At 42.9% G+C, this 27,966-nt stretch overlaps 2 protein-coding genes and 1 long non-coding RNA gene across 5 annotated transcripts; 2 read left to right on the top strand and 1 right to left on the bottom strand.

The window, feature by feature from the left end:
- Nucleotides 1-414: 414 nt before the first annotated feature.
- mcm4 (minichromosome maintenance complex component 4) lies at nt 415-6,748 on the top strand. 3 transcript variants are annotated; one of them, XM_040020368.1, is made up of 17 exons: nt 415-529; nt 1,308-1,376; nt 1,473-1,631; nt 1,716-1,879; nt 1,963-2,064; nt 2,157-2,252; nt 2,424-2,519; nt 3,019-3,157; nt 3,249-3,469; nt 3,588-3,708; nt 3,972-4,231; nt 4,468-4,833; nt 4,927-5,054; nt 5,147-5,354; nt 5,454-5,682; nt 5,780-5,913; nt 6,196-6,748. In XM_040020368.1, exons 2-17 carry the CDS (start codon nt 1,313-1,315, stop codon nt 6,289-6,291), a joined length of 2,583 nt encoding a protein of 860 aa, XP_039876302.1. In that variant the 5' UTR covers nt 415-529; nt 1,308-1,312; the 3' UTR covers nt 6,292-6,748. The 3 variants fall into 3 exon arrangements, with proteins under 3 accessions (XP_039876302.1, XP_039876312.1, XP_039876322.1); XM_040020378.1 differs by having other exon boundaries at nt 464-529; nt 1,311-1,376; XM_040020388.1 differs by lacking the exon at nt 415-529 and adding an exon at nt 592-930.
- Nucleotides 6,749-11,741: 4,993 nt separating this feature from the next.
- ube2v2 (ubiquitin-conjugating enzyme E2 variant 2) lies at nt 11,742-18,633 on the top strand. Its single transcript, XM_040020355.1, has 4 exons — nt 11,742-11,872; nt 16,978-17,126; nt 17,216-17,341; nt 17,539-18,633. Exons 1-4 carry the CDS (start codon nt 11,857-11,859, stop codon nt 17,683-17,685), a joined length of 438 nt encoding a protein of 145 aa, XP_039876289.1. The 5' UTR covers nt 11,742-11,856; the 3' UTR covers nt 17,686-18,633.
- A 4,999-nt stretch (nt 18,634-23,632) lies between these two features.
- LOC120726629 lies at nt 23,633-25,269 on the bottom strand. The gene is made up of 2 exons (XR_005694349.1): nt 24,951-25,269; nt 23,633-24,537 (listed from the first exon to the last, which is right to left on the bottom strand). It is a non-coding gene; the product is annotated as an uncharacterized LOC120726629 (long non-coding RNA).
- Between the last annotated feature and the right edge of the window lie 2,697 nt (nt 25,270-27,966).

Raw genomic sequence — 27,966 nt, 5'->3', positions numbered from 1 at the left:
TAGAGTAGGAAAAGAGGGTGAATAGTACTTCCCGGTTAGCTTCTGCTGTTGTATTAATTCAAATGTTACATCTTTACATCCGTAGCCTGTCACGGATTTGCTGTCATTTTGTATTTGGGAGGCGGTTTCACACTTGCGTGTTGTTTGCATCGTTACAATAAAGATTAGGGCAGGGGCAAAAAAAAAAAGTCCCTTACTGCTGGGCCAAACCAAATCGATTGAGGGTTTGATGGAGCACATGAGCGCACAGGAAACGCAGATCTTATTTGACATATCACAAATTAAAAGTAAAAGTTAATTTATTTATTTCCTATTTAATCTGTTTGTTTATTGAGTCTACAAGATGCTAAACTGAAGCCGGATAAGTAAACGCTGAACAAGAACCCCCCCCCTTTTTCGGTGAAGGGATCGACCGGAAAGAAAAGAAAGTCAATCCCAGCCTCTCATTGGCCCAAAGTTCCCCGCGAAAATAACGTCACCCGCAGTTTCGCGCCACATCTTCTCCGCTCGGACGTATACACAAGAAGAGGTAAGAAGAGACGTATATAATGATAGTTTTTAGGTTATTACATCTGTAGTTTTGGTGGTTTCGTGAAAGCGTGACACGTTAATCAGGTTGACTTAAACGTGCACGAAGGTGTTTTGTTGTTTTACGCTGACGTTTAATGTTAATCGAAGTTAAATCGTCGCAGTCGAGGATCAGCTTATTGTGTGCTCCGCAGCCACATGTCAAATGGAGGTCGAGGGTTTAATGCAGTTAGTGCTTTAGTGAAAATAAGACACTTCAAAACATCTAAAAAAGACACGCAGTGTAGCACATCAGCGCGCCGGAAGTGTTGTTTGTATAGTTAAGTGAACTTTTCGTGCTGTTTGACTGATATCTGGAAGCGATTCAAGCACGCATTCATAACATAGATCCAAGTACCAAATGTAAGGAAAAACAGTTGGTTTGTTTTATGCCCCAACCTTGGATATTAAAGACTAATTGTTACACAAGGTTATTTGTGCTACATCAAATATTACCTCATTGCATGTAATTATAACCGGGCTGTTAACGAGGCAGCGAAAGGCAGGCTGCTCAGTTTATATCCATCTCATGTCATTTTCTCCACAAAGCTGAAAAAAGATCTAATAAAACAAAAAGGAAATAGTTGAAGTTTTTCAGCCAGACACATATGTGAATGTCAGTTTTCTAAATGCTCAGTCAAACTTGAAGCCATCAGTGATGTCCTACAGCCAGAGCGACAGTATGTAACAAGTGTTATTACATTTCCGTTACTGAGTGTCACCTTTTGTTGATTTCCCAGCAGCAATGTCTTCTCCAGCTTCAACCCCTGGTGGCCGTAAGCGTGGAAGGAACACCAATCCACCTACACGTAAGTTCCCCACCTGCTCCATCCTTTTGCATATGGACCTCCTGTGATTGTATGATGACCGTTGCCTACTTTTCTTCATGTCTGTGCGATTTTTAGCCAGCAGTGAGGACCCCACCTCGCCTCCCTCTCAGCGGCGCAGAGGTCAGGACTCCTCCACCGGGGACCTGATGCCGATGCCCACCTCCCCAGCCACGGACATTCTCAGTCCTGCAGCACCCCCGGATACGTCTCTGCTCTCCAGCCCCCGACCTTCAGGTATGACGTGTTTGAGTTGTTGTGGTCTTGTGGACTCAAGTTTGGATTCTTAAATTGTTTTATAAGTCTGCCTCCTTTTAACAGTGCCTCCTAACGAGGTGGACATGAGCTCCCCCTTGATGTACGGGACTCCCAGCTCCAGGATTGAGGGAACCCCACGGAGCGGAGTGCGGGGCACACCAGCCAGGCAGCGTCCTGATCTGGGATCGGTCAGGAAGGCTCCCCAAGTTGATCTTCACTCTGAGCCGGTCAGTAACCTTGTGTTTGTCATGTATTGAGCTCACATGAAGCCTGAACCCTCAGAAGTTAACTATTCACTATCTTCTCTCAGCCGAGCACAGATGGCGCCGTGGCCAGCGAGTCGAACGCCGGGCAGAGGCTGGTGATCTGGGGGACTGATGTGAATGTCGGCACCTGCAAGGAAAAGTTTCAGGTATGAAGCCGAGTCAGCTAGATCCCATAATAAATGTCCTGTAGGGAGTCCATGAGTTAACATCGGCATGCTTTGCGTTTCGCTGCTTCCAGAGGTTTCTCCAGAGGTTTGTTGACCCGACCTCCACTGAAGATGAGAACGCTGGTCTGGACCTGAACGAGCCGTTATACATGCAGAAGCTGGAGGAGGTGCAATTTTTATTGTTTGCTGCTCCAAACGTTTTTAAGTCAGACTCGCACTGCACGATGGTGTTTCTGAATGATGAACAACAGCCAAGAAATGAGAGAATACAGGAGGAGGCGGTTGCGCGGGATTGCATTCAAAGACGTAATATCAATGTTTCTCCTCTCGTCCCACAGATCAGCGTCGTCGGCGATCCTGTGATGAACGTGAACTGCCGCCACGTGCAGTCCTTTGATGCAGAACTTTACAGACAGCTCACCTGCTACCCACAGGTAAAGCTCGCTTCATCTGCCATCATTTGTTTATTTTTTTTCATTGCTGTTGTTTTTATTACGTCATTCGGTGTATTCGTGAGTACGGATTAAACAGAGGATGAAAACTTGAGCCCCTGATGAGTGAAATGGCGGCCTTCTGATTTTTATAATGAAGTAATGCCATACGGTGATGTCTTGAATAAATAAAAATAAAATAAGTGGATGCAAATGCAAAGGGAGAAGTGATGTGTAATGTGACGCAAACAAGATTATATAGAAAACAAATGGATAGGTGAATGAATCCAAAGACAAATACAGAAGCAAATTTTACTTTTTCTTCTATGAAGGGTTTATTTAAATTTTTATTGTTATATCCATCTATAATATTATTAGTCACTTTATCCACAGGACCACTGGCATCTGCACTCTATTAAAGATTAAATCGTTCCCTGTTTCTGTGGAAGAAATTCTGTGGAATTTGGCTGCGTATTAATGGAGTTAACTATGTCGTTTTCAGGAAGTCATCCCAACTTTTGACATGGCGGTCAACGAGCTTTTCTTCGAGCGTTTCCCCGACTCTTTCCTTGAGTATCAGATCCAAGTACGCCCCTACAACGCCGTGAAAACCAAAAGCATGAGGAGCCTGAACCCAGAAGGTTTGAACTGACGTCACACATGTTACGGGAACAATGTTGTCTTCTGTTTTTTGTAAACAGTGAGGTGTCAGCTTCTGTGTTTCTTCCACAGACATCGATCAGCTGATCACCATCAGCGGCATGGTGATCCGCACCTCGCAGCTCATCCCTGAGATGCAGGAGGCGTTCTTCCAGTGCCAGGTGTGCGCCTACAGCACCCGCGTGGAGGTGGATCGCGGGCGCATCGCCGAGCCGGCTGTGTGTCGCCACTGCAACACCACCCACAGCCTGGCGTTGATTCACAATCGCTCCGTCTTCTCAGACAAACAGATGGTGAGAGTTTGCTCATAGTCAGCGACACCTTATCTCAGAATACACGGATGGTAATCGCCGATGTGTTGCTGCGGAGGTCATGGCGACTGTTTGTTTACCGTTCTTCCTTTCGCAACAGATAAAAATTCAGGAATCTCCCGAAGACATGCCGGCCGGTCAGACGCCTCACACCACTATCGTTTACGCTCACAACGATCTAGTTGACAAAGTGCAGCCAGGAGACAGGGTGAACATCACTGGTGAGATTTCTTTAATATCTTGATAATATTAATTTCATGATGACCTGTATGAAGAGTAAAAGATGGGGCTGAAAATGGAAGCAAGAGCTGAGCTGCAATATTTCTAATGACCAGCAGGGGGCAGCTCCTGGATGCAGAAAGTCATCAGGTGGATTTAAAGTGTTTGGCATGAAATTAAAGCATTTTTTAAAAAATTTTTTGCAAGGAGGTCGTTGAAGGTCACGTTGTGGTCGGATCACTAACAGCCTTCGTCGTCTGTGCAGGTATCTACAGAGCCGTCCCAATGCGCGTTAACCCACGCCAGAGCAACGTGAAGTCGGTTTACAAGACTCACATAGATGCCATCCACTTCCGCAAGACAGACGAAAAGCGCCTGCACGGTTTGGACGAAGAGGCCGAGCAGAAGCTCTTCACCGAAGACCGCGTGCAGACCCTGAAGGAGCTCGCAGCCAAGCCGGACGTCTACGAACGCCTCTCCTCTGCCCTTGCACCGAGCATCTACGAACACGAAGACATCAAAAAGGTAAGACCAAAGGCTACTTGTTAAGGTGGAAACACTTGGCTATCACATAGCCAAAAAGGCCCACAACAGCCACGCCCTCTTTCCTGCATATCGGTCACTCTGCTGCAGCTTTTAAAAAAAGAGCATTTTAAGCAGAGGTGAAATGCAGAAATGCCCTAATAAAAGTTTTGGTTGAAGATGAATTTAGATTAAAGTTGTGATTTGATTGTGTCTCTTTCTTCGTCTCCTGGTACCAGGGCATCTTGCTCCAGCTGTTTGGGGGCACTCGAAAGGACTTCAGTCAGACCGGCCGCGGGAACTTCCGTGCCGAGGTGAACATCCTGCTTTGCGGAGACCCCGGCACCAGCAAGTCCCAGCTGCTGCAGTACGTCTACAACCTGGTGCCCCGCGGCCAGTACACGTCAGGAAAGGGCTCCAGCGCTGTGGGTCTGACCGCCTATGTGATGAAGGACCCAGAGACCAGGCAGCTGGTGCTGCAGACCGGCGCGCTGGTCCTGAGCGACAACGGCATCTGCTGCATCGACGAGTTCGACAAGATGAGCGACAACACACGCTCCGTGCTGCACGAGGTCATGGAGCAGCAGACCCTCTCCATTGCAAAGGTATATGTCACCACATTTAATACGTAATCGTTTGGAAGTACGCAAACGGAAGGAGCTTTCGGTCTCACTGCGTTTGTGTTTTCGTGCCCTCAGGCTGGAATCATCTGCCAGCTGAACGCCCGCACCGCCGTGCTGGCTGCTGCCAACCCAGTGGAATCCCAGTGGAACCCCAAAAAGACCACAATCGAGAACATCCAGCTGCCTCACACTCTCCTGTCCAGGTGAACATCACTGCATTGAAACTCCCGATGCACCGATCCACATGTTGCTGTGTTGCAAACTAAACGTAACTTTGTGTTTGTTGCACCGTCAGATTCGACCTCATTTTCCTGATGCTGGATCCCCAGGATGAGGCTTACGACCGCAGGCTGGCTCACCACCTGGTGTCTCTCTACTACCAGACCGAGGAGCAGATGGAGGAAGAGTTCCTGGACATGGCCGTGCTGAAGGACTACATCGCGTACGCGCGAACGTACATCAACCCAAGACTGAGCGAAGAAGCCAGCCAGGCCCTCATTGAGGTCTGTGGAAACTCTGTGGCTTAATTTAACCCTTTTAGCAAACATTTCAGTCGATTCTTAGAGTTCTATGCAGCTGACCTTGTTTACGTTCATCCGCAGGCCTACGTTGACATGAGAAAGATAGGCAGCGGCCGTGGGATGGTGTCCGCCTACCCCAGACAGCTGGAGTCCCTGATCCGCTTGGCAGAGGCCCACGCCAAGGTACGTTTCTCCGAGAAAGTGGAGACCATTGACGTGGAGGAGGCCAAGCGGCTGCACCGAGAGGCCTTGAAACAGTCGGCCACAGATCCTAGAACAGGATTTGTAGACATCTCTATTCTGACAACAGGTACGGAAGACAATGAAAGTATTTCTAAAGGTGCTGACATGAGAAATTAAAGATGCACTTTATGAGGGTTTATGCATTGTTCTTTGCTTGATTACAGGCATGAGTGCCACAGCACGCAAGCGCAAGGAGGAGGTAGCCCAGGCCCTGAAGAAGCTGATCCAGGCCAAAGCGAAGACGCCAGCCATGAAATACCAGCAGCTGCTCGATGACCTCAGAGGACAGTCTGAAACTGTGAGTGTTTTAAATCTTTATTTTTATTAAGCCAGCATGAAGTCAAAGCTCAAATATCAGTTTGATTTCAGCTCTTCAGATGGCGATCGCTATGGCTGTAGCGTGGCACTCGTTCCTCATTAGACTGAACAAAAGCCAAGCTCTAACATTTCTCTGTATCCTCTGAAATATCACAAAATTCAGCCAGAGTAGCCGTCGACACGTTTGCACTCTTTGAGTATTTGCTGCACTTTTGCATCACTTCCTCTCTAATGGCTTCCTCCTGTCTTGCCCCGTTTGCAGGCGATTACTAAGGAGCTGTTCGACGAGGCGTTGCGAGCTCTGGCTGACGAGGATTACTTGACAGTCACTGGAAAGACTGTTCGTCTCCTTGCTTGAGGCACACCCTGCAATTATGTACAGTCCTTAATTTTAAATCCTATCCCATGTCGACTTCTTTACTCGTGCTGTAAAAAAACGTATTTGTTTAACCGAACCAGCATGTGCTGAATATCTGGGTGTATTAGATGTTTATAGGACCCCAGATTGGTGATTCAGATGCACCCAATGACTCATTAAACGCTGGTTTCCTGTTGCAGTTTTTATAGGAATGTGTAAAAACTGCATCCAGTGTTGACTTAAAGAGCTCATATTTGAAAGTACTTATTTTCTTTGTTAACTTGTTTTGTGGTGTGATTAAAAAGTTCTTTGGATAACTTGTACATTATAATCGCAGACTTTGTCTTCAAGAAACTGTTAACGCAAGCTTGAACTTACTTTGTGTTTTTTCTTTTGGATTGAGTAGCTCATGTTGACTATTTGTTTATAGAGAATAAATAAAATGATGTTCACTAAAGGTTTCTTACTTCTGACCTGCATATTTCACCAGTTTCTCTATGTTAAGTTGTTTGCTAGCTGTATCATATATGCGGAAGAGCCTACTGCTGACTTTACTGGGTAAATCTTGGTAGTAAATGGACTGAGATTTGTTCCAGCTTCCAGTATCCTGGCCAAATATGCTTCTGATGTGCAGGTGAGCCAGTGATTAATCATTGAAACAAGGCAGGGTGGATCCAAGCTTTCGTGTTTACACTGATACTGACCCCATCATCCAAGTCACATGTCAGAAACTGACTTATTACATGTTTTTCCAATTTAATTTCTTTCTTATTGTACCTGATGTGGTCTTCTGCTATAGCCCATGGGTCTGGAGATGCTCTTCTGCATACCTCAGTTGTAAGGAGTGATCATTTAAGTTATTGTTGCCTTCCTATTAGCTCAAAGCTGTCTCCTCTGGCATCAACAAGGTATTTTTACCCAGAGAACTGCATGTTTTCTCTTCTGGACAGTTCTCTGTACACTCTACAGATGGCTGTGTGGGAAAATCCTCGTAACCAGCAGTTTTTGAAACGGTATTAACAACCACACCACATTACAAGTCACTTGAGACATCTCTCTTCCTTGTTCTGATGATCAGTGTGTGGCCACTCTACACAGTAATGCAGTTTTCCTCCATTATGTAACAAGTGATAAAAGAATACAGAGACTTATTATGAACCATTAAATAATGACATGTAGACATGCTGGTCTCGTCATGTGTCTACTTGTCTATGAATGTCTCCACTACCAAACCCGTTTTATCATTTAACAATGTAGGGCTCGAGCAGAGGAAATGCAAATGTTGAAAGCATTTCACTGGTGCATGAATAATTGAGTATGGTTTAAAAAGACTTCAAAAATATACTCTCCAAGCATTTCTGAGTTTCCCAGACCTTTCCCAGAAGGTCAAGGTCCAAGGTCAGAATTGAGGTCAAAGGGTCAAAATCATAATTTCATTTTAATTTGACTTTCATACTTTGATTATTCAGGAGAGTCCAATTTAATCAAAACTAGATGGCCAGTTCAGAAAGAGTGGCTATTTTAGGTCATTTTTTTCCCAAAGGTCAAAATGTATGATAGTCATTTCTGCTTTCAATTAAGAACTTTTGGTCTTGGTAGCATTGTGTCATATCATCAAAACTAGAACCAACCAACCATTTTTCATTTATCTTGACCCAAACTAGAATAAATGTAGTCAGACTCTATCTGTCCCAGTGTTCAGTGTACTGTTGCTTTTGTGCTCCCTGGCACTTTGGTGCAGTCCTTCACTCACACTGGCTTAGCTCAATATCTGTCAATATCTGTGAAGCAATCTGAGCCATGAATTTAAAAGTTAGTTTGTCCTACTCAGCAGGGGGGTGGGGGGGGGGGGGGGGGTTTGAAGTGGTAAAACATGAGCGCGAGAGCCTGCTGTCGTATAAAATCATGCTTAAACGGACGTGCCAAGCGGCTCTTTTTTTGTGGCTTTATCTCAGATTATGGTGGAGACCCCGGAGTTTGTACACCTGCAGCTGGAGCCAGAATGATGTGTTGCTATAGCAACTACAGCTACATGGCAGCAATCAGAGTCAGCGATGAGAGTGGGTGACTTGACCAGCTACATCCACCATTTTGTCTTATCTGTGACCACACTTCATCTGCTTCCCAAATCTGCTGCACATCCTCTAGCAGTTAATCTCTGGCCTGATTATACATGTATAAAGTATGTTTTTTGCTATTGTATTTTTATTGTAGTCCAATTTTATCAGGTCTGACATTAGCCAAATAAATGGATAAAATATTGGAGGGAGAAAAAACCTTTAATCCAGATCTGTAAGATTAAATTATCCAATAACCTGACCACTGAAAAGATGCAGTTAAGCCAGATGTGTCTCGAATCTCTCAGATCTCTGCTCTTGATAGCTTAACTGTTTCTTTCCTTCTAACAGTGCAACCTGCATAAATTCTGGACCTGGAATGGACACCTGTATTATCCACAAAAGTGTGTTTAAAGTTTCAAAAATAAAATAAATCTTTTTTTTTGTGAAATATCTGACCCTTCTCATCCTGTTTTAAATGTAACTGAACTCTACAAATCAGCAGACGAGGTTTTGTCTAAGAAGGTCAAAAGCCCGACAATTTGGGAGATGCTCACTTAATTTTGAACGGTGATGTGTGACGTGTGCAAAATCCTAACCTGCCGAGCTGTCAGCTGAAACCAGGCTGAAATTTACCAGAAAAAGATGATAGTTTTTGTCGGTCATAATGTCCAAAGTATGGGGGTATGATAGAAAACTAATACAGCCTGCACGTATTTATATTAAATCTGTTAGTGAAGTTGTTAGGGCTCTAATCCTAATCAAAAAGAAGCTGCACTGACTTAGTCTTAACTTTAATTTCAACATGGTGGCGCAGTGGTTAGCACTGCTGCCTCACAACAAAGGGGTCCTGGGTTTGAATGCATTGGCTGGCTGGGGCCACTTTGTGTGGAGTTTCCATGATCCCCATCCCTGCATGGCTTCCTCTCACAGTCCAAACACATGGAGTTTGGACTGTGACCAGTTAGGTTAACTCATGACTCTAAATCAAGTCCTGCCACTGCTTTGGTTTGCAAACTCCAGCTGTGCCCCTCTTTTATATGCTGAATGTAAAAACACTTCCACTCGTTAATGCCCCTCAGCCCCAGTTTGCCAAGGATGGTACCAAGCAAGTTAAAGGCCTACTGTAAGAGCACAGAATCTGAACCACACGAAGCAAGTTAACAAATAAATGCAGCCGTCTTCTGACGATACAATCAAATAACTGACAGAACACAAAGGCTCGTCTCTCATTTGCCAAAAAAAACATGGTGACTATTCCCAAGACCTTTGAGGAAATGTTATGTGGACTGATGAGACAAAAGCTGAACTTCTGGGAAGCTTTTGTTACATTTTCTTTGTTACAAACTAACAAAGAAAATAACATCACACTAACAGTCAAACATGGTGGTGGTAGTGTGATGGTCTGGGGCTACTATGGTACTTCAGAAACAACGCTACTAAAAAAGCCTGGAGGAGACTGTTCAGTCATCTGTTTGTGCCCCGGAGCTCAAGTGTACTTGGATTATGCAGCAGGATGAAGATCTGAATGAAGGTTTTGGAGTGACCAAGTCCAGATTTGGCATGATGTTAAACAGGCTGTTTCCTTACATTTAAAAAAAAATCCATGAATCCACATGGTAGGATTTGTAAAGAATTTATTCGTAAATTAGGGTGGAAAATAAGTATTTGGTCACCTCAAACAAGGAAAATCTCTGGCTCTCACAGACCTGTAACGTCTTCTGTAAGAAGCTTTTCTGTCCCCCACTCGTTACCTGTATGAATGGCACCTGTTTGAACTCATCATCTGTATAAAAGACACCTGTCCACAGCCTCAAACAGTCAGACTCCAAACGCCGCCATGGCCAAGACCAAAGAGCTTTCGAAGGACACCAGGAAAAGTATTGTAGACCTGCACCAGACTGGGAAGAGTGAATCTACAATAGGCAAGCAGCTTGGTGTGAAAAAATCAACTGTGAGAGCAATCATCAGAAAATGGAAGCCATACAAGACCACTGATAATCTCCCTCGATCTGGGGCTCCACGCAAGATCTCATCCCGTGGGGTCAAAATGATCATGAGAACGGTGAGCAAAGATCCCAGAACCACACGGAGGGACCTGGTGAATGACCTGCAGAGAGCTGGGACCAAAGTAACAAAGGTCACCATCAGTAACACACTACAACGGCAGGGAATCAAATCCCGCAGTGCCAGACGTGTTCCGCTGCTGAAGCCAGTGCATGTCCAGGCCCGTCTGAAGTTTGCCAGAGAGCACATGGATGATACAGCAGAGGATTGGGAGAATGTCATGTGGTCAGATGAAACCAAAGTAGAACTTTTTGGTATAAACTCAACTCGTCGTGTTTGGAGGAAGAAGAATACTGAGTTGCATCCCAAGAACACCATACCTACTGTGAAGCATGGGGGTGGAAACATCATGCTATGGGGCTGTTTTTCTGCCAAGGGGACAGGACGACTGATCCGTGTTAAGGACAGAATGAATGGGGCCATGTATCGTGAGATTTTGAGCCAAAACCTCCTTCCATCAGTGAGAACTTTGAAGATGAAACGAGGTTGGGTCTTCCAACATGACAATGATCCAAAACACACCGCCCGGGCAACAAAGGAGTGGCTCCGTAAGAAGCATTTGAAAGTCCTGGAGTGGCCTAGCCAGTCTCCAGACCTCAACCCCATTGAAAATCTGTGGCGGGAGTTGAAAGTCTGTGTTGCTCGGCGACAGCCCCAAAACATCACTGCTCTCGAGAAGATCTGCATGGAGGAATGGGCCAAAATACCAGGTACTGTGTGTGCAAACCTGGTAAAGACCTATAGTAAACGTTTGACCTCTGTTATTGCCAACAAAGGTCATGTTACAAAGTATTGAGTTGTATTTTTGTTATTGACCAAATACTTATTTTCCACCCTGATTTACGAATAAATTCTTTACAAATCCTACCATGTGGATTCATGGATTTTTTTTTTTTCACATTCTGTCTCTCACAGTTGAAGTGTACCTCTGGTGCAAATTACTGACCTCTGTCATCATTTTAAGTGGGGGAACTTGCACAATCGGTGGCTGACTAAATACTTTTTTGCCCCACTGTATACATGAAAACCTTACAGTATGGCTAAATTAAAACAATTCTGCAAAGAATAGTGGGCCAAAATTCCTCCATAGCAATGTCAAAGACTCATTACCAGTATCTACAAATGCTTGGTTGCAGTTCTTACTGCCAAGGGTGCCACAACCAGTAATCAGGATTAAGTCCAGGCAGGTTTGAGTAACTTTGTAACCTTAATGAATGGAATTTAAAAACTACTTTTTATTTGCTGTGTTTACCTTTGTCTAACACTGAAATTAGTTTGACGATATGAAACATGAAAGAATGGAACGAGAGTGAGAGTGGACAGGTGCGAACAGCCTGTCAGCAGCGTGCAATGCCGCTCTCCGCCGATGTGATGCTGCTCGCCCGATTTTTAACCGCCGTGATGTCACACATCTGTGTGCTTCTGGACTCGGCTGAAGAAGATGGCGGCCTCCTCAGGTTTGTGTGTCTTCAAACTAACATATACAGCGACGCAATGTGCAGCACAAGTCGAGGCCTCGATGTTATTTCAGTCACGACACTGAGACTTTTTACTTAGGAGAGAGGTTTATGAAATCGCTTTGATTTGTAATTTACTGCAGTCGATGAAGCAGTGAGCCTCACGGGAGCCATCTATGTCACGGAACTGGTGTGTTGGCTAACCCTAGCTATATAGCGAAGAAGTGACTAGCTGGCCCCGTGAGTTAGCTGAAATAGCTTAAGGTGGCCTTCACTGTGGCCCATACGGACACCGTGCATGTGAAACAAACGTTAGCTATAAAAATCCAGTATAAATTTTTGATTTGGTTTGTAGGTTTCTGTTAATGTGTTTTGCAAACAACCATAGATGGCATTAGCTAGTGAAGCTAACTTAGCGACTAGAATATTCCAGCACCGCGCGGCACTCACTCCCATTTTGTCCAGCTAGCTTGATCGGAATATTCTTATCGCATATGAATGTCGTAAACGCGTATTTTGTGATTAAATGGCAACAAAAGCACAATAACCGAACAGTTAAACATGCTTTATGAGAAATTTTGTATAGCTTCTCCATGAAGCATCGCACACGGCAGTACACATAATGGTATCGGAAATGTTTTAATGTGGGGAGCAGTTCCGCCTCTGCTTTCATTAGCACGCTGCTCGCTATTGTTGTGACACGCTTAACGCCTTTGTTTAACCCGTTTTCCATTAGGTAAAAAAATGTATTGTATTTACACGAGGTGGGTATTTGCAGTTGTAGGGCGGGGAAGATAGTCGAGCACCAGATCGATTAACTACAACCGCTGTAGTGGGCACGCTTTGTTTCAGCAAGTAGTCGGGGCCCGTGCTTGCCTTCAGCGCTCCAACAGGAAGCGTGGCTTTTCAAATTTGCAAAATAAACGCCCTGAACGACAAAACAAATGAATAATAGCAAGTCGCAGCAAACGGCTTTTATTTTTGTGCAGATCTTAAGCAACCATAACGGAGACGAAACGGCAAAAGGGAGCGAAGTAGAGAAAGTAGTAAGTTCGTAATCGAAACTGAGAAGTTGGCGCGACCTGCCGATTCATTTTTAACCTAGTTTAAGATTTAAGTTGCCCCATTAACAACACACATGTGGGGACGTGGGGAGCTGTTTAGATGTCTTCCAGTCGAGTTCTTAATTTGAATTGCAGCAATACCCTTAACCGTCACTGCAACTGATAATACTTGTCAGACAGGTGAGGGCAACAAAACTAGCATTCAGTTTGGACAGTGATGGATGTGGCGAACACACTCATTACTAAGCCGATCCTTTATTCTGTGGCCTTTGCACCAACCTGACATGATAGACCAACAGTCACCAACTCGGCTCGTGCTGTTGTGGAGACCAGCTGATGAATCAGTCTGCTGATATTAACCAGTCGCATTTGTCCGTATCTATGTGTTAATGAATAATCTTTAACTAGCACTACAGACAAAAATGCTGGTAACTGGTTTAGAGCCTCTTCTTTTGCTCCTCTTGACTGTTTTTAGCACAGCTGACATTTCAAGATCGCTCCTGTGCTCTATTACTTAATCTTTCTTTCACTTAAACTTTACCCTGGTGTGTGTATATGTAGATAATATTGACTGATAAATCAGTATTTTACATTTTTAATTGCTGAATTTTTGCAAACAAACAAACAAAGTATGTTTTGTGACCAAAACGTTGCACTTAGTGGCTCATCTTCCATTTGAAAAACAGACCATTACCAGAAAACGCAAACAACAAATTTCCCATTGGGAATTTAATTTCTTTCCCAGAGCTAAAACTTTGTAATTAGCTAAGTATTTACAGAAAGGTATAAATAATTTTTGTTTAATAAAACAAATTGCACAAAAAAAGCCATTCACAGTGAATATAAATGTAATGTAAAGTCTTGCTTTTTTCCTCGTCTTACATTAGAATTTCTGAGCATCTTTTGACGATCTTCAACTCCGTTATTAGTCAATTAACTTGTCATTTATTTTCTCAATCAGTTATAATGTTGCTATTACAGACTAGGGCTGTTCGATATAACGATATATATCAGATGACGATATAAAAACGTCAATCGTTTCATTTTATGCTATCGTTTGTTTCGTGGTGTCGCAAAATAAACTGTTTACGGCAATATTTTTTTCATCGTTTTGATGGTCACTGTAGTGGCTATATTAATTTCTTAAAGTTATTTCTTTCTCTTATATTTAATATAACCACACTACGGATGGACAAGCGCCTGTTTTATGCGTTGTCGTTAGCAACAACGACGGTAAATCCCTGCGTGTGGCTTACTTATTTTCCACATAAACCTTTCACAATAAAGCTCAAGATCCTGTTGAGACTTTTCAAAATAAACTGAATCACGTGAAAGAGTATGCAGAGTATTTACGGATGAGAAGCGAAAAAGAGCCATCAGGTGCTAAAAAATAAACCTTAGACTCAGACGTTAGAACAGGCTTTTCCCCGCAGCACGCCTTGTAATAAATACTCCCAAAGAAAACGGCGACCGTTACAACTTATGTCTAAAAATGTATAGTATCATGCATCGGTTAAAACATTCGACTCCAGGTACGCGACACCCAGCTGGAAACACTTCACGCAAGTCGAGCTGCCTGAGATTCACAGAATTTACAGAAAATGTTACATTTGTGTGATTTATATTGTTATCGGACGATAGATGTCTTATATCAGGATATGAGATTTTGGTCATATCGCACAGCCCCATTACAGACAGTCCTGTTGACATCGGTGTCTCTGCAATGACTGAAATCTTTCAACAGTTTCTAGGGAGCAGAGACATTTTAAGAGTCAGCCATTTCAGTCTCGGATGAAGGGCTGATATTTTTTTTTTCTTTAGAACTTATCTCTGAAGTCTGACCATGAGGTGAAATGAAAGATTACATTTCTTCGCCTTCCGCTCCAGGCATGTGGTCTTTTTTTTTTTTTTTTTTTTTTTTTTTTTTTTTGTTTGTTTTTGAAGAAAATAACTCCCTTCACTTCCCTTTCTGCTGGTTTGTCTTTAGGATCATACTTATGAATACCAGTAGTTTCACGTAAGCGCAGCCACTGCTCCTGTAAGAAGTTCATCATTTACAGTCCGCTGAGTGCCTGTCAGGCTATGTGTTTAATGCCAACTTATCAACCCTCCTCCCCGAGCAGCCAAACATTGGGTTGAAGAGTTTTGAGCGATGTTCTCATCGGCCCAGATATTAAGACGCTGGTCATAAGATGGATTTTACTCTGAATCAGGTGTTAAAAATCAGCAGTATAGGCCCATGTGCTTCAGCTCTCGTGACCATTTCCAAACAGCTGTCAAAGCGCCGATATATTTCAAGCTTCAGTGTTAACGCGGCATCGCATGTCTTCAGCGAGTGACTTCTGATCAAGGTATCAAATTCGAGGCACAGAAGGTGAACGTAACATACTGTGAGCCACGGTCTGCCGAGCTATTTTTTTGTATCATCTTGTCCTGTTTTACGTACATTTGACTGCTTCACTCTTGTACATGGATTGCATGTTTTGATCCGAAGTGTGAAGTCAAATTTTCATGAAACACTAGCAGCGGAAAAAAGCAGACCGCAGATTATCAGAGTGGCTGCTGAATATTTTCCTGCCGGTCAGCTAATTGTTTCAGCTTCGTGCGCTGTACCAATTAATTTGCCATATATTCAGTCAGGCAATTGATCTTTTGACCTGTAGATTGTCATACAGTGAAAATCGTTTTCAGATCGGCATTTTAAAAAGTGATTTGCATACAAACAGCGAAAGGCAAATTCAGACTGGTAGGATTTTCAGTAGGTGACAAATGTTACATAACAAAATGCAGCTTTCCCATAAAACCAGGTGATCATTACAGCTCTAAACCAGCTGTTATGGACATATCTGTTTATACTTTATGAATATTTTAGTTTTTTCTTTAGTTACAAATCTCGTGAAAGCTAAACTTATAGAAAACAATGACTTCATTGAGCCTCACTACTCTGTTTGCTCTCCTGTTAGCGATTCCTAGTCCTAAGATCACTGCCTCCTGAGGATATGTGTGATAAACGATCCAGTTATGCATGCAGCAAGCCTTAATATTAGTCAGATAATGCGTTACTGCAAAAGGCACCAATGCTGTGGAGAGTTTTAGTTTAATGACTCTGAAGCAGTGGATGAGGCCTGGCGACGCTGATTGGCTCTGGACATGCGTCATTTAGAGCAGCCACGCCGCTATCGCTCAGGTTATTGTTCAGGATACCTCGGAACTCTGATGTTCGACTTGGGAATAACGTCACTCCTGAGTTAATGCGTTCCTGAAAAAGCGAGGACAAACGGGGACATCCAACTCCAAATTTCAAGTCGCATATCTCAAAATTCTTGCCTTTTTGACTCAAAATCTGAGTACATTTTTTTTTTTTAGGCAATGACCTTAAATTTTGTCTTATGCGCGACTATTTATTTATTTATTTTTAAATAGTGGAAATTAGTTTCTGTACCTGAAGTATCCAGCTGGATGACTTATAAAAATTTGTCCCTTGACGTCTCACTGTAGTGGTTTTGTAGCTGTCGCTAGGGCTTGTTCTAGGCAGTAGTTGCCTGGGTAACCCTCCACGTTATTTGACACACTGTCATACGTCAGTGAGTAGTATCATTCATCCTCGCTGGTAGACAGTGTTTATTAAAAAAAAAAAAGTTGCTGATGTAACTCGGGAATGTACATTTCACTTTGGCAGCAGTTATTTTGCCTGTCATTGGCTGACGTTGCTGAATGTCATTGACTTCATGTGGCCTCTGGTTGCCACATAGTTGCTTCTTTTGACGCAACTTTATTGCGTTGGCTGATGTGTTTTTGCTGTTCACAGATGGCACGGTGAAGAGCTGAAAGATTCACTGGGGATTTTGTGTTAGTCTAAGTAAAATGGCCCAAGAAAACGAATGCCATCGACCAATAGACAAATTATTTTAAGTCCTGTTATCAGCCGAGAGTTTCATAATCTCTTCAACCCATTAAAGAATGGCTAGTTTTTGTCTTTTTTGGCCATGCAAACACCTTTAAATCGATCCTCGTATTCTCTTCGTTCCTCTGTTATTTTAGGAGTTAAAGTCCCACGCAATTTTCGCTTGTTGGAAGAGCTTGAAGAGGGCCAGAAGGGCGAAGGCGACGGCACAGTCAGCTGGGGCCTGGAGGATGACGAAGACATGACTCTCACACGATGGACAGGCATGATCATCGGACCAGCGAGAGTAAGCACGGGAAACTCGCGAATGAACACACTGCCCGCTATTCATATTAGACACCGTAACCAAAGCCATTCTGTTCTTTTCTTCCTCAGACCAATTACGAGAACAGGATATACAGTCTGAAAGTGGAATGTGGACCTAGATACCCAGAGACAGCACCGACCGTTAGATTTGTAACAAAAATTAGCATGAATGGGATAAATAATTCCAACGGGACGGTGAGTGTCATCACAGATCTGTCAAGGTTATGTATGGCTTTCGCTATCTTCTCTATCATTTCGGGAGTTGTGAAATTGTTTCGCAGCTTTGTGATGCTCGGATGCGAGCCGTGCAATAACTCACTGTCAGCAGTCTTGTCACAATGACTGATTCTGTTTGTTTTTTTTGTTTTTGTTTCTCCCCTTTTGTCTCGCAGGTGGATTCACGTAGCATACCAATATTAGCAAAATGGCAGAATTCTTATACCATTAAAATTGTTCTTCAAGAGTTAAGGCGTCTAATGATGTCCAAAGAAAATATGAAGCTTCCACAACCACCAGAAGGACAGACCTACAGCACTTAATCGTAATGGATTGTTTCGACCCTCTGTCTTAAACCTTACTCTCTTAGAAATATTGTGTAAAATCATCAAGAGGCTCACTTCGCACATCAACAGTATCGTCTGCAAGAGCAAGATTGGACTTTCTTATTACATAGCTCATTCAAAAAAATGGAAAAAAAAGTCCCTGCAGTTAAGCACTGAATAGATAGTAAAAAGACTACAAGACCACACTTATCTGCCTATAATAAAGTTTCTTTGACAATGACTTTTCTGTTTTGACCGGTTCCAGCTTGAGTAGGCTTGAAGAGGGAAGCATGATGCCACATTGAGGCTGTACCAGAGTCCCAGTACTTTTGTTTAAATGGCTTGAAGTAAAAGGCAAGATTGGGGGGAAGGGGGTGTATGAAGGCATGTTCTGTAACTAATACCTAGTCAAAGAGAAGCCACATTTTTGAGATGTTAGTAAAATTTAGCAGGTTCTTTGAAATATCATGCAGATCGCTGAATATTGAATACTGTGGCTGTAGTCTAAAAGTAGTGTCACAAGGTAAGAAAGATTTTTTTTTTTATAAATATATATAAATATATATATATATCTGTATTTGACACGATACCAATATGTTTCTGTTCTGCGGCTCTTTGACATGTAACAGACGTTGAAGCCTGTTCGGTTCTGAAACCCTTGCATTTAACTTCTAGTGGAAATGGCAGGTGTATGAATTTGTGATTTTTCTCAAATTAAATCACTGTCTGCAAAAAAAGGCTCGTCGTGTATTTGACTCCCACACCTAGTGTTTTTTTTTAGTTTTTCCACCAGAGGGCCCTGCCAGACAAATAGACTTCCTCTAAACAGCCGGATACATACACAGTTCGTGGATTATGCTGTGGGAAAGCCGGTTCAAACCACGCTGCAGTCACTTGTGCCAGTTAGAATAATAAAAATCTTTTTATCTGTTCTGAGAAGCAGAAGCAAGGTTTCCTCTGTGCAGCTGTGGGATTAGTCGTAAAGTTTAATAAACCAAATGAGCATATCAGAGTGTTTAAAAGAAGATGCTGTGATCATCTACGCTCACAGGCCTCTTTATTAGGCTGCTTGTTAATTCAAATATTTAATCAGCAGCTTGGTGCTATTAGAAGGAGATGAGGTCAAGAGGACCTGAAGTTTCAAACAGCATCACAATCGGGAGGAAAAGTAATTTCAGTTTAGATGTGACATGGTGATTGGTAGTTCAGAAACTGCTGAGCTACTGGCAGTTTCCTGCAAAATCATCTGTAGGGTTTACAGAGAATGGTCTAAAGAAGAAAATTTCCAGTGAGCTGCTGTTCTCTGGGTGAAAACAACTTGATGTCAGACGAGAAGGGCCAGGCTGTTTTGAGCTGATGGGAAGGCAGCAATTACTCAGTAGAAACGAGGTATGCAAAAGAGGGTCTTTGAAAGCACAACATGTCAAACCTTGTAGCAGATGGACTTGTGAAGCAGAAGATCACGGTGGGTGTCACTCCTGTCATGTAAGAGCAGGAAGCCAAGGCCACAGTTGACACAGACTCACCAAAACCGGACAACTGGAAATGCCTGGTCTAATGAGTTTCAACTGCTGCTTCAATAATCAGATGATGGTGTCAGAAACAACATGAAAGCATGGATCCATCCTGCCCTGTAGCAATGACTCAGGCTGATAGTGGTGTAATGGTGTGAGGGATATTATCTTGGTGCACTTTTGGCTCCACAGTACCAACTGTGCATCTTTTAAACGCCTACAGCCCACCTCGTTATTGCTGCTGACCGCGCCCATCTGTGTGACCACAGTGTACACATCTTCTGATGGTTGCTTCCAGCAGGACCATGTCAAGCTCAGATTATCTCACTGGTTTCTTGAACATGACGACGAATGACCTTCACTGTCACCAGATCTCAACCCAATAGAGCATCTTTGGGATGTAAATCTGCTGCAACTGTGCAACGTATCATGCTGATATGGACCAAAATCTCTGAGGAAAGTTTCAGCACCTTGTTGAATCTATGCCACAAAGAATTAAGGCACCTGTGAAGGTGAAAGTTGGCCTGACCTGGTACTAACAATGTAGGACTAATGAAGTGGCCAGTGAGTGTATATGTAGCAGATTAAATTTATCTGTCAAACTGTGCAGTGAGGTGTCTGAATCTTAATATTGAAACTTTAATTACCAGGAAGATTGAATAAGACTGCAGCCTTTATTCCTCTGAGGGTGTTGGGTTGTGAAAGAAGGGTTAACACTGCAGTTTGCATTATTTCTGCTGAATTAAATTCCCACAATCAACAAGAAGCAGGCTGAACGTGTTTTGAAAGGATTAATATTGGCCCGTTCACACAAAGTTACATCCCAGTGAAAATGACATTTAATGTCTTCATAACTCTTCCTTTATGTGGAGGTGAGACACTGGGCTGCAACGATGAATGCTGAATTTTAAAAAGTGCAAGGCCACTTTTCTAAATTACCATAGCTCTTTATTAATCAGGCCCCAAGTGAGCGTGTGACCTCTAAAAATGATGAGCAGTGGTCCTAGATCAACCTGTGTGACCTCCCAGCTGTATATCTCCTTCGCTGTGGCCTGTGGGCAGCTTGTCTCGTCTCGGGGCTGAGATGAATGCACACCTGTCTGCCATGTCTGCAGCTTGTTAAATAGCTGGTAAAACCCTGCCTTTTGACTTAAGTCACATGTTAAATAAATACGCTACTTAAAAAACAGGTGAGCTGAATGTGAATAGAATTACAAAGGAATCTTTTAATTACATGGCAGGAAATTACACATTTGCATAATTGAGAAAGCGTCATTTATAGAAAAACAAGACATGGCTGAGTAACTTGTTTCCTAATTTGTTTGCAAAGAATAAGCTTTTATGTGTGTCTGTGTGTGTCTGTGTGCTTGGCCACACTGTGTCCTCTCAAATCAGAGCTCTGTCCCCTAGAGGGCGCTCCAAACTCACGTATGTCCCTAGCAGTGCCCTGAGAAGGGACTTGTGTTTAGAGGACATGGCTTGTCTGAAAAGGCAGCGATGCTTCCAGGCTCCATTTGTACATGCTGTCATTACTTTTTAGAAACATGATGTGTTTTACTTTGCTCAGGGAGCTGAAGCCCTGCTGCTGTGCAGAGGCTCCTAGCTGGTGTCCCCATGTGTCTTTATAAAAGGAGCTGAGGTTGTGCACATTTAACTAGCATTTCTACTATAAAGCCAATGGATATCTGAAAGCTGGCAAATGTTCCTGTTTCGACTTGGTGTGCGTGCATGTGGGTGTGAGATGAGTCAGTGTTTGCTGCGGAGGATGACCTCGCTCATCCTCAGTCTGTGCAAGACGGGATTTGACTTTCTGGATGTGACAGTTAGTGTATGGGCCTAGCCTCCATCAGCTATACTCTCCCTGCTTGTTGTTTTGTTTGTTTTCCTCCCTCTTGTCCCCTTGGAAGTCATGAATATGAAATCAGAAGTGGCTTGTGTTGCAGCCAGTTCACTCAGCGGCTCAGCCTTCCCATATATATAAAAGGCAGAGCCCCAGGTTACACAGGCTTAGTCCTTTATTCACCACATGAATTTTTAGAGTAGACTTCTCTGAACCACTTTTTTCTTTTTTGGGGGGGAATCTCATTTGAATGGAAGTAGGAAATCCTTGCTTGACTATTTAACCTCCAGTCCCAACAGACTAATCTGAATTTTAGACTCAGGCACCTGCACAAAAGCACCATCTGAAGCAGCACTGGAAGCCAACTGAGCTTATTACACTTGTACCAACTGTGCTATTTTAGTTTCTTTTTAAGGTGCCATCCTGGCAAAAATAAAGAGTTATATTGCTCTGGGTTGGAAGGGACTCGAGGCACAAAGCCGGAGAGAGCTGTTCAGTGATCTAAGATGGGAAGGAATGCGGTGAGGAGGACATACGTCTTGTCTGCCGGCAGACTGCTGGAACCAGGCCTCTGCTCCCAGAGCTCTCACCTTTTGCCCCGAGGGGCCAAAAGGGCGCGTCTTGTGTCTGTTGATACTGTAAAAAGCTTTGTCTTCTTTATGTCCACTAAAAAGAGACTGTCCGTCTTCCTGGGAAACCCTACTTGTTCCCCATGCACTTACATTTTGAGTCTTAAAGCGAAGAGCGCCTTTCTAATCTGCATTATTCAGGGTAACCTCATACTCCCAACAGTCCCCTGTAATTAAGTCATAAATATCTATAGTATCTGCAGCTAACAGATATTGGCTTTTTGCACATAGAATAGAATAGAATAGAATTCAACTTTATTGTCATTGCACATGTCACAGGTACAGGGCAACGAAATGCACTTTGCATCCATCCAGAAGTGCTTTAGCCATGATATAGATGTATTACAATATATATTAGTAATAATATAGATATGTAAGTATATTACAGAAATGGGTCTATTATGGTATGTTATAATGTACACGGTATGAAGTATGTTATGAATATGCTATAACTATAAGTATGTACAGGCTGTAGTGAGTACAAGCTATGTACAGGCTATGAACAGGATATGAAATATGAAAAAAATGTACCCATGTGTAGAAATTATTCATGTGTTTCACTAATGCAGAATGTCAGATTTCTCTAAAATATTGATATTGGCGTCAGACACATTTTATATTTTGCACTGAGGTTCTTTGAACATGTGTTGTACCATCCATCCATCGTCTCCCGCTTATCCAAAGTGGGGTCTTGGTGGCAGCAGCCTAAGCAGGGTATTCCAGACATCCTACTTCCCAGCCACACGTTCCAGTTCCTCCCTGGAACATTCCAAGGAGATCCCAGGCCAGACGAGATATATCATTTGGCCCAGAAAACCTCCTACCCAGATGCCCGACCCACCTTAACTGGCTCCTTTGAACGTGCAGAATATCATAGATCCAGCATGATGAGAACCAGAGGATCACCTGTGAATATGAAGAACAGCACTTTGTAAAATTGTAGAAAACTGCATCCTCTGAGACCTTGACCCATTTAGCAACATGTTGACTTACTTATTCCAAGCTAACCTGCTTTAGTTAAGTTTTATTGTAATTTGTAGCACCCTGAATCTAAATCCTTTATGTGATTCTGATTTTTCTCTATTTTGGTCGCCACCTGGTGCTGAGGGAATCCTATATAGACTCTACAATTTCCAGTCTCATGTTAGCTTAAGTTATCTGGACAAAAGGGCGGAGTGCTAAGATATCTGCTAATGTTTACTGACTCCACAAACAGTAACAGACTAAGAAAAGACTAAAATCTTACTCACAAAAACTGAAGCACTGATTCCTTGGATGGACTGCACAAAACATAAAGCCCACTGAAAAAAGGCACCAACAGCACAGTTCAGTGAGGCAAACGTGAGGTCACCTCAGCCACCAGTTGCCTGTTCACAGGCACCCCTATCATTTAAAGCTCTTGCTCCTGTATCTAGATGAATGAGCTATAAAAGCTGTACCTCAACTAGAGTTGTTTTGATAGTGTAAACTATCCACAGAGTCCATGCTTTTTATCCTGTGTTCCATTTGAAGTGGGATGGTGGAAATTTTTATCTGGAAAGGGCCCACAAGGCAGATTTCTCACTCAAGAAGTTGAAGAAGCCACGCCAACCCCAACTTTGCAATCCAAGATGGCAGCAGTGAGCATGAGCAGTAAAACTGCAAAACTCGTAATCTGTACTACCACTGTATTGTGTTTGTGACTCAGTAAACAAGTCACACACAGAAAGAGCCAGGCTCTATCTGTGAACGTGCTGCTGCAGCACTTTTAGGTGTAAAAACACTGGCATTGCTTTGTGCTTGTTGTATTGCTGCTGATAGCTGAGTGTCTGCCTTGCTTGGAGGAGAACAAAGTGCATTTTTCCAACTACTACTGTAGTTTATCTGTGCATTATATAAAAAGAAATAAACTCATTGTAAAAGTAAAATAAAATAGGACGAAGGTTAGAAGACAAAAGAGACGCACTAAGACACCACCCTTCTAAATATCAACACAGGCAACAGTAAGAATTTATTCAGTTCAATTCAATTTTGTTTATATAACACCACATGACAACAATCAGCTCAAGAGACTTTATATTGTAAGGTAAAGACCCTACAATAATAGAAAGCAACGAGACGACCCCCTGTGAGAAAGCGCTTGGTGATATTGGGAAGGAAAAACTCCCTTTTAACTTGAAGAAGCTTTTGGCAGAATCAGGATCAGGCAGGGACGCTGTCTGTAGCGACCGGTTGGGAGTGAGATGAGGGAGACGGGACGAAAGACACACTGTGGAAGAGAGCTTTTAAATTAAAAGAACCAACAAAATTACATTTAGATAAGAGATATGTTGACAAACATATAAAATATGATTTAAAAAGTGTTTAATTGTAAACATTTTTGGATGTTTCTTAAACAGCGATAATGTAGCTACTGATTTAATGATGTAGGTAAACTGTTCCAGAGAGATGGCCCTCTCTATATATGCATGGTGACTAAGGGAAGTGCTTAGAATATCTTCTGTAATACTAATCTCTGTGGAAAGCTTAAAGCAATTCTAGAAAATACCAGGCAGGTGTAAAAATTACAGGTGTATCTATACACAACACACACAATAGACATGAAATAGCGATAAAAGCTACTGGAACAAGGTTAACTGGAGAGATGTGACACCCAGCTGTGACTTCTGTATAGTGGATGTTTAAACATGGCACTTTATAGAGGTTGACTCACTTTTGAAGTCAGCCTCAAGTGGCCACTAGAGGAAATGCAGGTTTTTGCACTTTAAGCTCCTCAGGTTGCTTCTTGGAAATATGACACTGCAAAGCTGCCAGACCTTCCACTGGGATCAGCAGTACTGATCGGGTCCCATATCGACTTTTATCCAAGCTTTTTGCCCTGCTGTGGCTAAAACAAACACATGTGCCATGAAAACAAAACAGCCAGCTTAATCAGGCTTTTTTCTTCTTCTCTTGCACCTTTTAATCACAAACAGGTGGATAGTCGCAGCAACCCTAAACGAGAAAATTCAACTTCCTTTATCAATTAAGTTATATTTTCTTAGGCGGGAAGAAGGAGTCCGGTTGTTCACCTCCTCCTGGGCCACAGCTACCTCACCCCATCTAACAAACAGAGGTTTTAATGTGGAACAGAGTTTTGCATCCAAACATTAAACAGATTCAAATAATACATTTAAATGGTGGCAGAGAATGGGGTAAAAAAACACAGTGACATTGCTCGCATAAGCTAATCAAACACACACAGACAGTATTTGGGGGCTTGGAAACGTGTGTGCATAAGTGTTTAAGTGCTGTACTTACAGTGAGATAAATGAACGCTCCCACTCTTGCTGTGAGAAAGGAGACAGATTGGAACCACATGTCTTGTTGCACTGCTCCCTGGGCTATTGACATGCACTTCACACAGCCGTCCACATTCGGATGCAACGCCGAGAGCTCGAGGTCATTTCTATGCTCGCTGATGTCGAGAGAGACTCGCAGAGTGACAGCCTGCAGTTTATAGGGAAGCTTTGATTTGAATCTGCCGTCAGCGTATGATGTATGGACGTACGCTATCGGGAACATGAATTTAAAAGTCAAGCCGAGCGTGTTGCTTGTAAGTGAACAACCTCATCGCGGGTCAAAGTGACACAGAACAGGGCTTCTTACAAAATGTTGCAAAAAGCAGGAAGGAGGGAGGGGGGGGAGAAAATGACCAAATCGTCTGTCTGTGTACTCACTGCATTCCAGGTTATTTATACAGAGTGAAAAAAAGAAAAAAACTGTGTAGACTTCATGTCTCTGCTTGGTGAGAACTATTAAATTACTGGTGGATGTTTTTAATTACTTCACATAAATGTTGGAACACAACACTTCTCCAGTGTTTTGAGGAGGAGGGGGGAGGGGGGGGGGGGGGGTAATGTCTCACATGTTTAGGGAAGCACTGGTTTGCACTTAATCATGGTGGTCCCTGTGTGATTCTGACGCTGGAAATGTGGCTTTGTGAGAGAAAAGTGAGCATTCCTTCTGCTGGCGCAAGGGAGAGGAAATGGGTAATAAAACCAGGGGGAAAAAAAAAAGGCCTCGGCGGCGTGCTGGAGCCAGTGATTCTGGGATCCACTTAATTGCTCTTAAATGAAAAAGATTTTTGGCTTCCCGTTCGCTGTGTTTAAAGAAAAGTCAAATCAAATCCCCACATGTATACCAGCCAGGCAGTGACTTCTCATCCAGCAGTATGAGCGCTAATCCCTCTTTTTTTTATTTTTTATTTCAGCGCTGCCATCGGTAATATTATTATTAATATTGAGAAAGCTGCTGTTCACAGGCAGCAGATGCCAAAAGGAGGCAGTAATTCAGCTCTGATGCTCATTTACGGAGGCCAGAGAAGTCACTGGGGAAAGAAGATATCAATACTAGTTTGCTGAAGGTTTTTATCTTGGCGCCTTTTCAGGCTTCTTCCTGACAGATATAACAACAAATAACTGTCTTTGCTTTAAGTTCGGTGAGGGCCAAGGTTTTGTTCTTTACTATTTAATGGCTTTGGAGAAGGTGAAGTGATTTTACTTAAAGCTGCTGCTAGGAAAGAGCTTTGTTGCAGGAAATAAAAGTGCAGATTGAGCAGCAAGTTGTACTTTAAGTATTAAAAGTCTAAATATTCATTAGGCAGCTGGCTGTAAGTGTTATAAAATTGGGTTATTATTGCCAGGGCATCACTATGCATGCAGTATTCTGTGTTTTAAGCAATCCGGTGCAGTTTATTAAGACATTTCTGGCTCTAAATCATAATGTCTACATACAATTATCCACAAGTGCACTTGTTTTTACCAGTGAGCATGAGCTTTGTCACCGATTTCCTAATGCTGTGTCATTTTTTTCCTCCCTTACAAGAGCATGACCTCCTGTCGAGTTTAACATTTTATCGTGTTTTTTTCCATCGCTGGCCATTTCTGTTTCGGAGCGCGATGGCCGTGTGTGAAGTTGCCACTCAGAGAGCCATTAGGGCCTGAAGTGCCACGCTAAGCTGTCATGTCGTGTCAGCTGCTCCTTTTGTACTCATTAATTGTTGAGAGAAGTGTGTCACATCCTGTCAGGCTGACTGCTGGTGTCCCTCTGGTCACCCCTCAATGCCCGGTGCCCGCTGATGCTATTGTGGCAGCGCTGGCCACAGAGGAGAGGAGATGTGGCCCTGCAGGATGTGAGACAATACTGGGAAGGAAGAGGAGGGAATCCCGGAGCTGTGTGCAGAAGCCCGGTCAGCCGGGTGTCTGTGAGAGCACTCCCCTGTGACACCCTCCAACCCCACTTCCCCGGAGGATAGACTTTGTCATCCTCTGCATTTTGCATGGCCAAGGAACGAGACTACAGATTGCTTCTTGTCCAGCTACTCTGCGGTATTATTCATTTTTAATTTAGGTGTTCCCATCACTTGGTTGGCTTCAGAAGCTTTATTTAAATGCCCGTATTTAGCATTTATACGCAACATTGAACCTCTTAACAAGTGGTTTATGACACTAATGTAGACCGAGGACAATGGACATATTGACTCACACTTCCTACACTTGTACAATTCATGGTTTTGTAATTAATAGAGGTAGGCCCATGCTGGCTTCATGATTTGGCCCAAAACTTTAAGTTTAATATGTTTAAAATGAGATATTTGTAGCATCCAGGTTCATTTATGATAATAATTTTTGAAAAACTCCCTTTCAAGTTTACTTACATCAGCAGAGGGAGCAATGTAGAAATGGTACTTTATATGTTTTTAGACTTAAAACTAGCAGAAACCTCTGGTGCTAAAATACGAAGCCAACATAGAGGTGCAGTTTCTCAAATGACCACTTGAGGCTGACTCCAAAAGTAAGTCCATCCCCATAGACTCCCAGCAGAAATGAAAGCCACTTTTGTTAGCTAATTTCACAATTCCTGACATTTCATAGTTGTGGAATCGGAAAGATTTCATGGGACTCACAGGTTTGCAAAGGTGCATTTGAACCACAAACCACAATATTTCTGTAACAGTGTCCTTTGGATTAGGATTCAACTTTATTGTCATTACACATGCATGAATACAGGGTGACGAAATACATTTGGAAAGATGAGACCAAACCGGAAATGTTTGACTATAATGCAAAGCACCATGTTTGGAGAAACATTAACACTGCATATCAGCACAAACACCTCAGTGGTGGAGGGGCGATGATTCAGGCACCTTCAGGCATCTCACTGAAATGCTGTGGGGGGACCTTAAGACAGCATAAACAAATGACCAAGGATATCACTGAACTGAAGCAGTGTTGTAAAGAAGAGTGGGCCAAAGTTCCTCCAAAACCACCTGAGC

This window comes from Simochromis diagramma, unplaced genomic scaffold (assembly GCF_900408965.1).
Source record: "Simochromis diagramma unplaced genomic scaffold, fSimDia1.1 OVJJ01000205.1, whole genome shotgun sequence".
Taxonomy (NCBI): Eukaryota; Metazoa; Chordata; class Actinopteri; order Cichliformes; family Cichlidae; genus Simochromis; species Simochromis diagramma.
The sequence above is the reverse complement of the archived record's forward strand: the minus strand, read 5'-3'. Positions and strand labels throughout refer to the sequence as shown.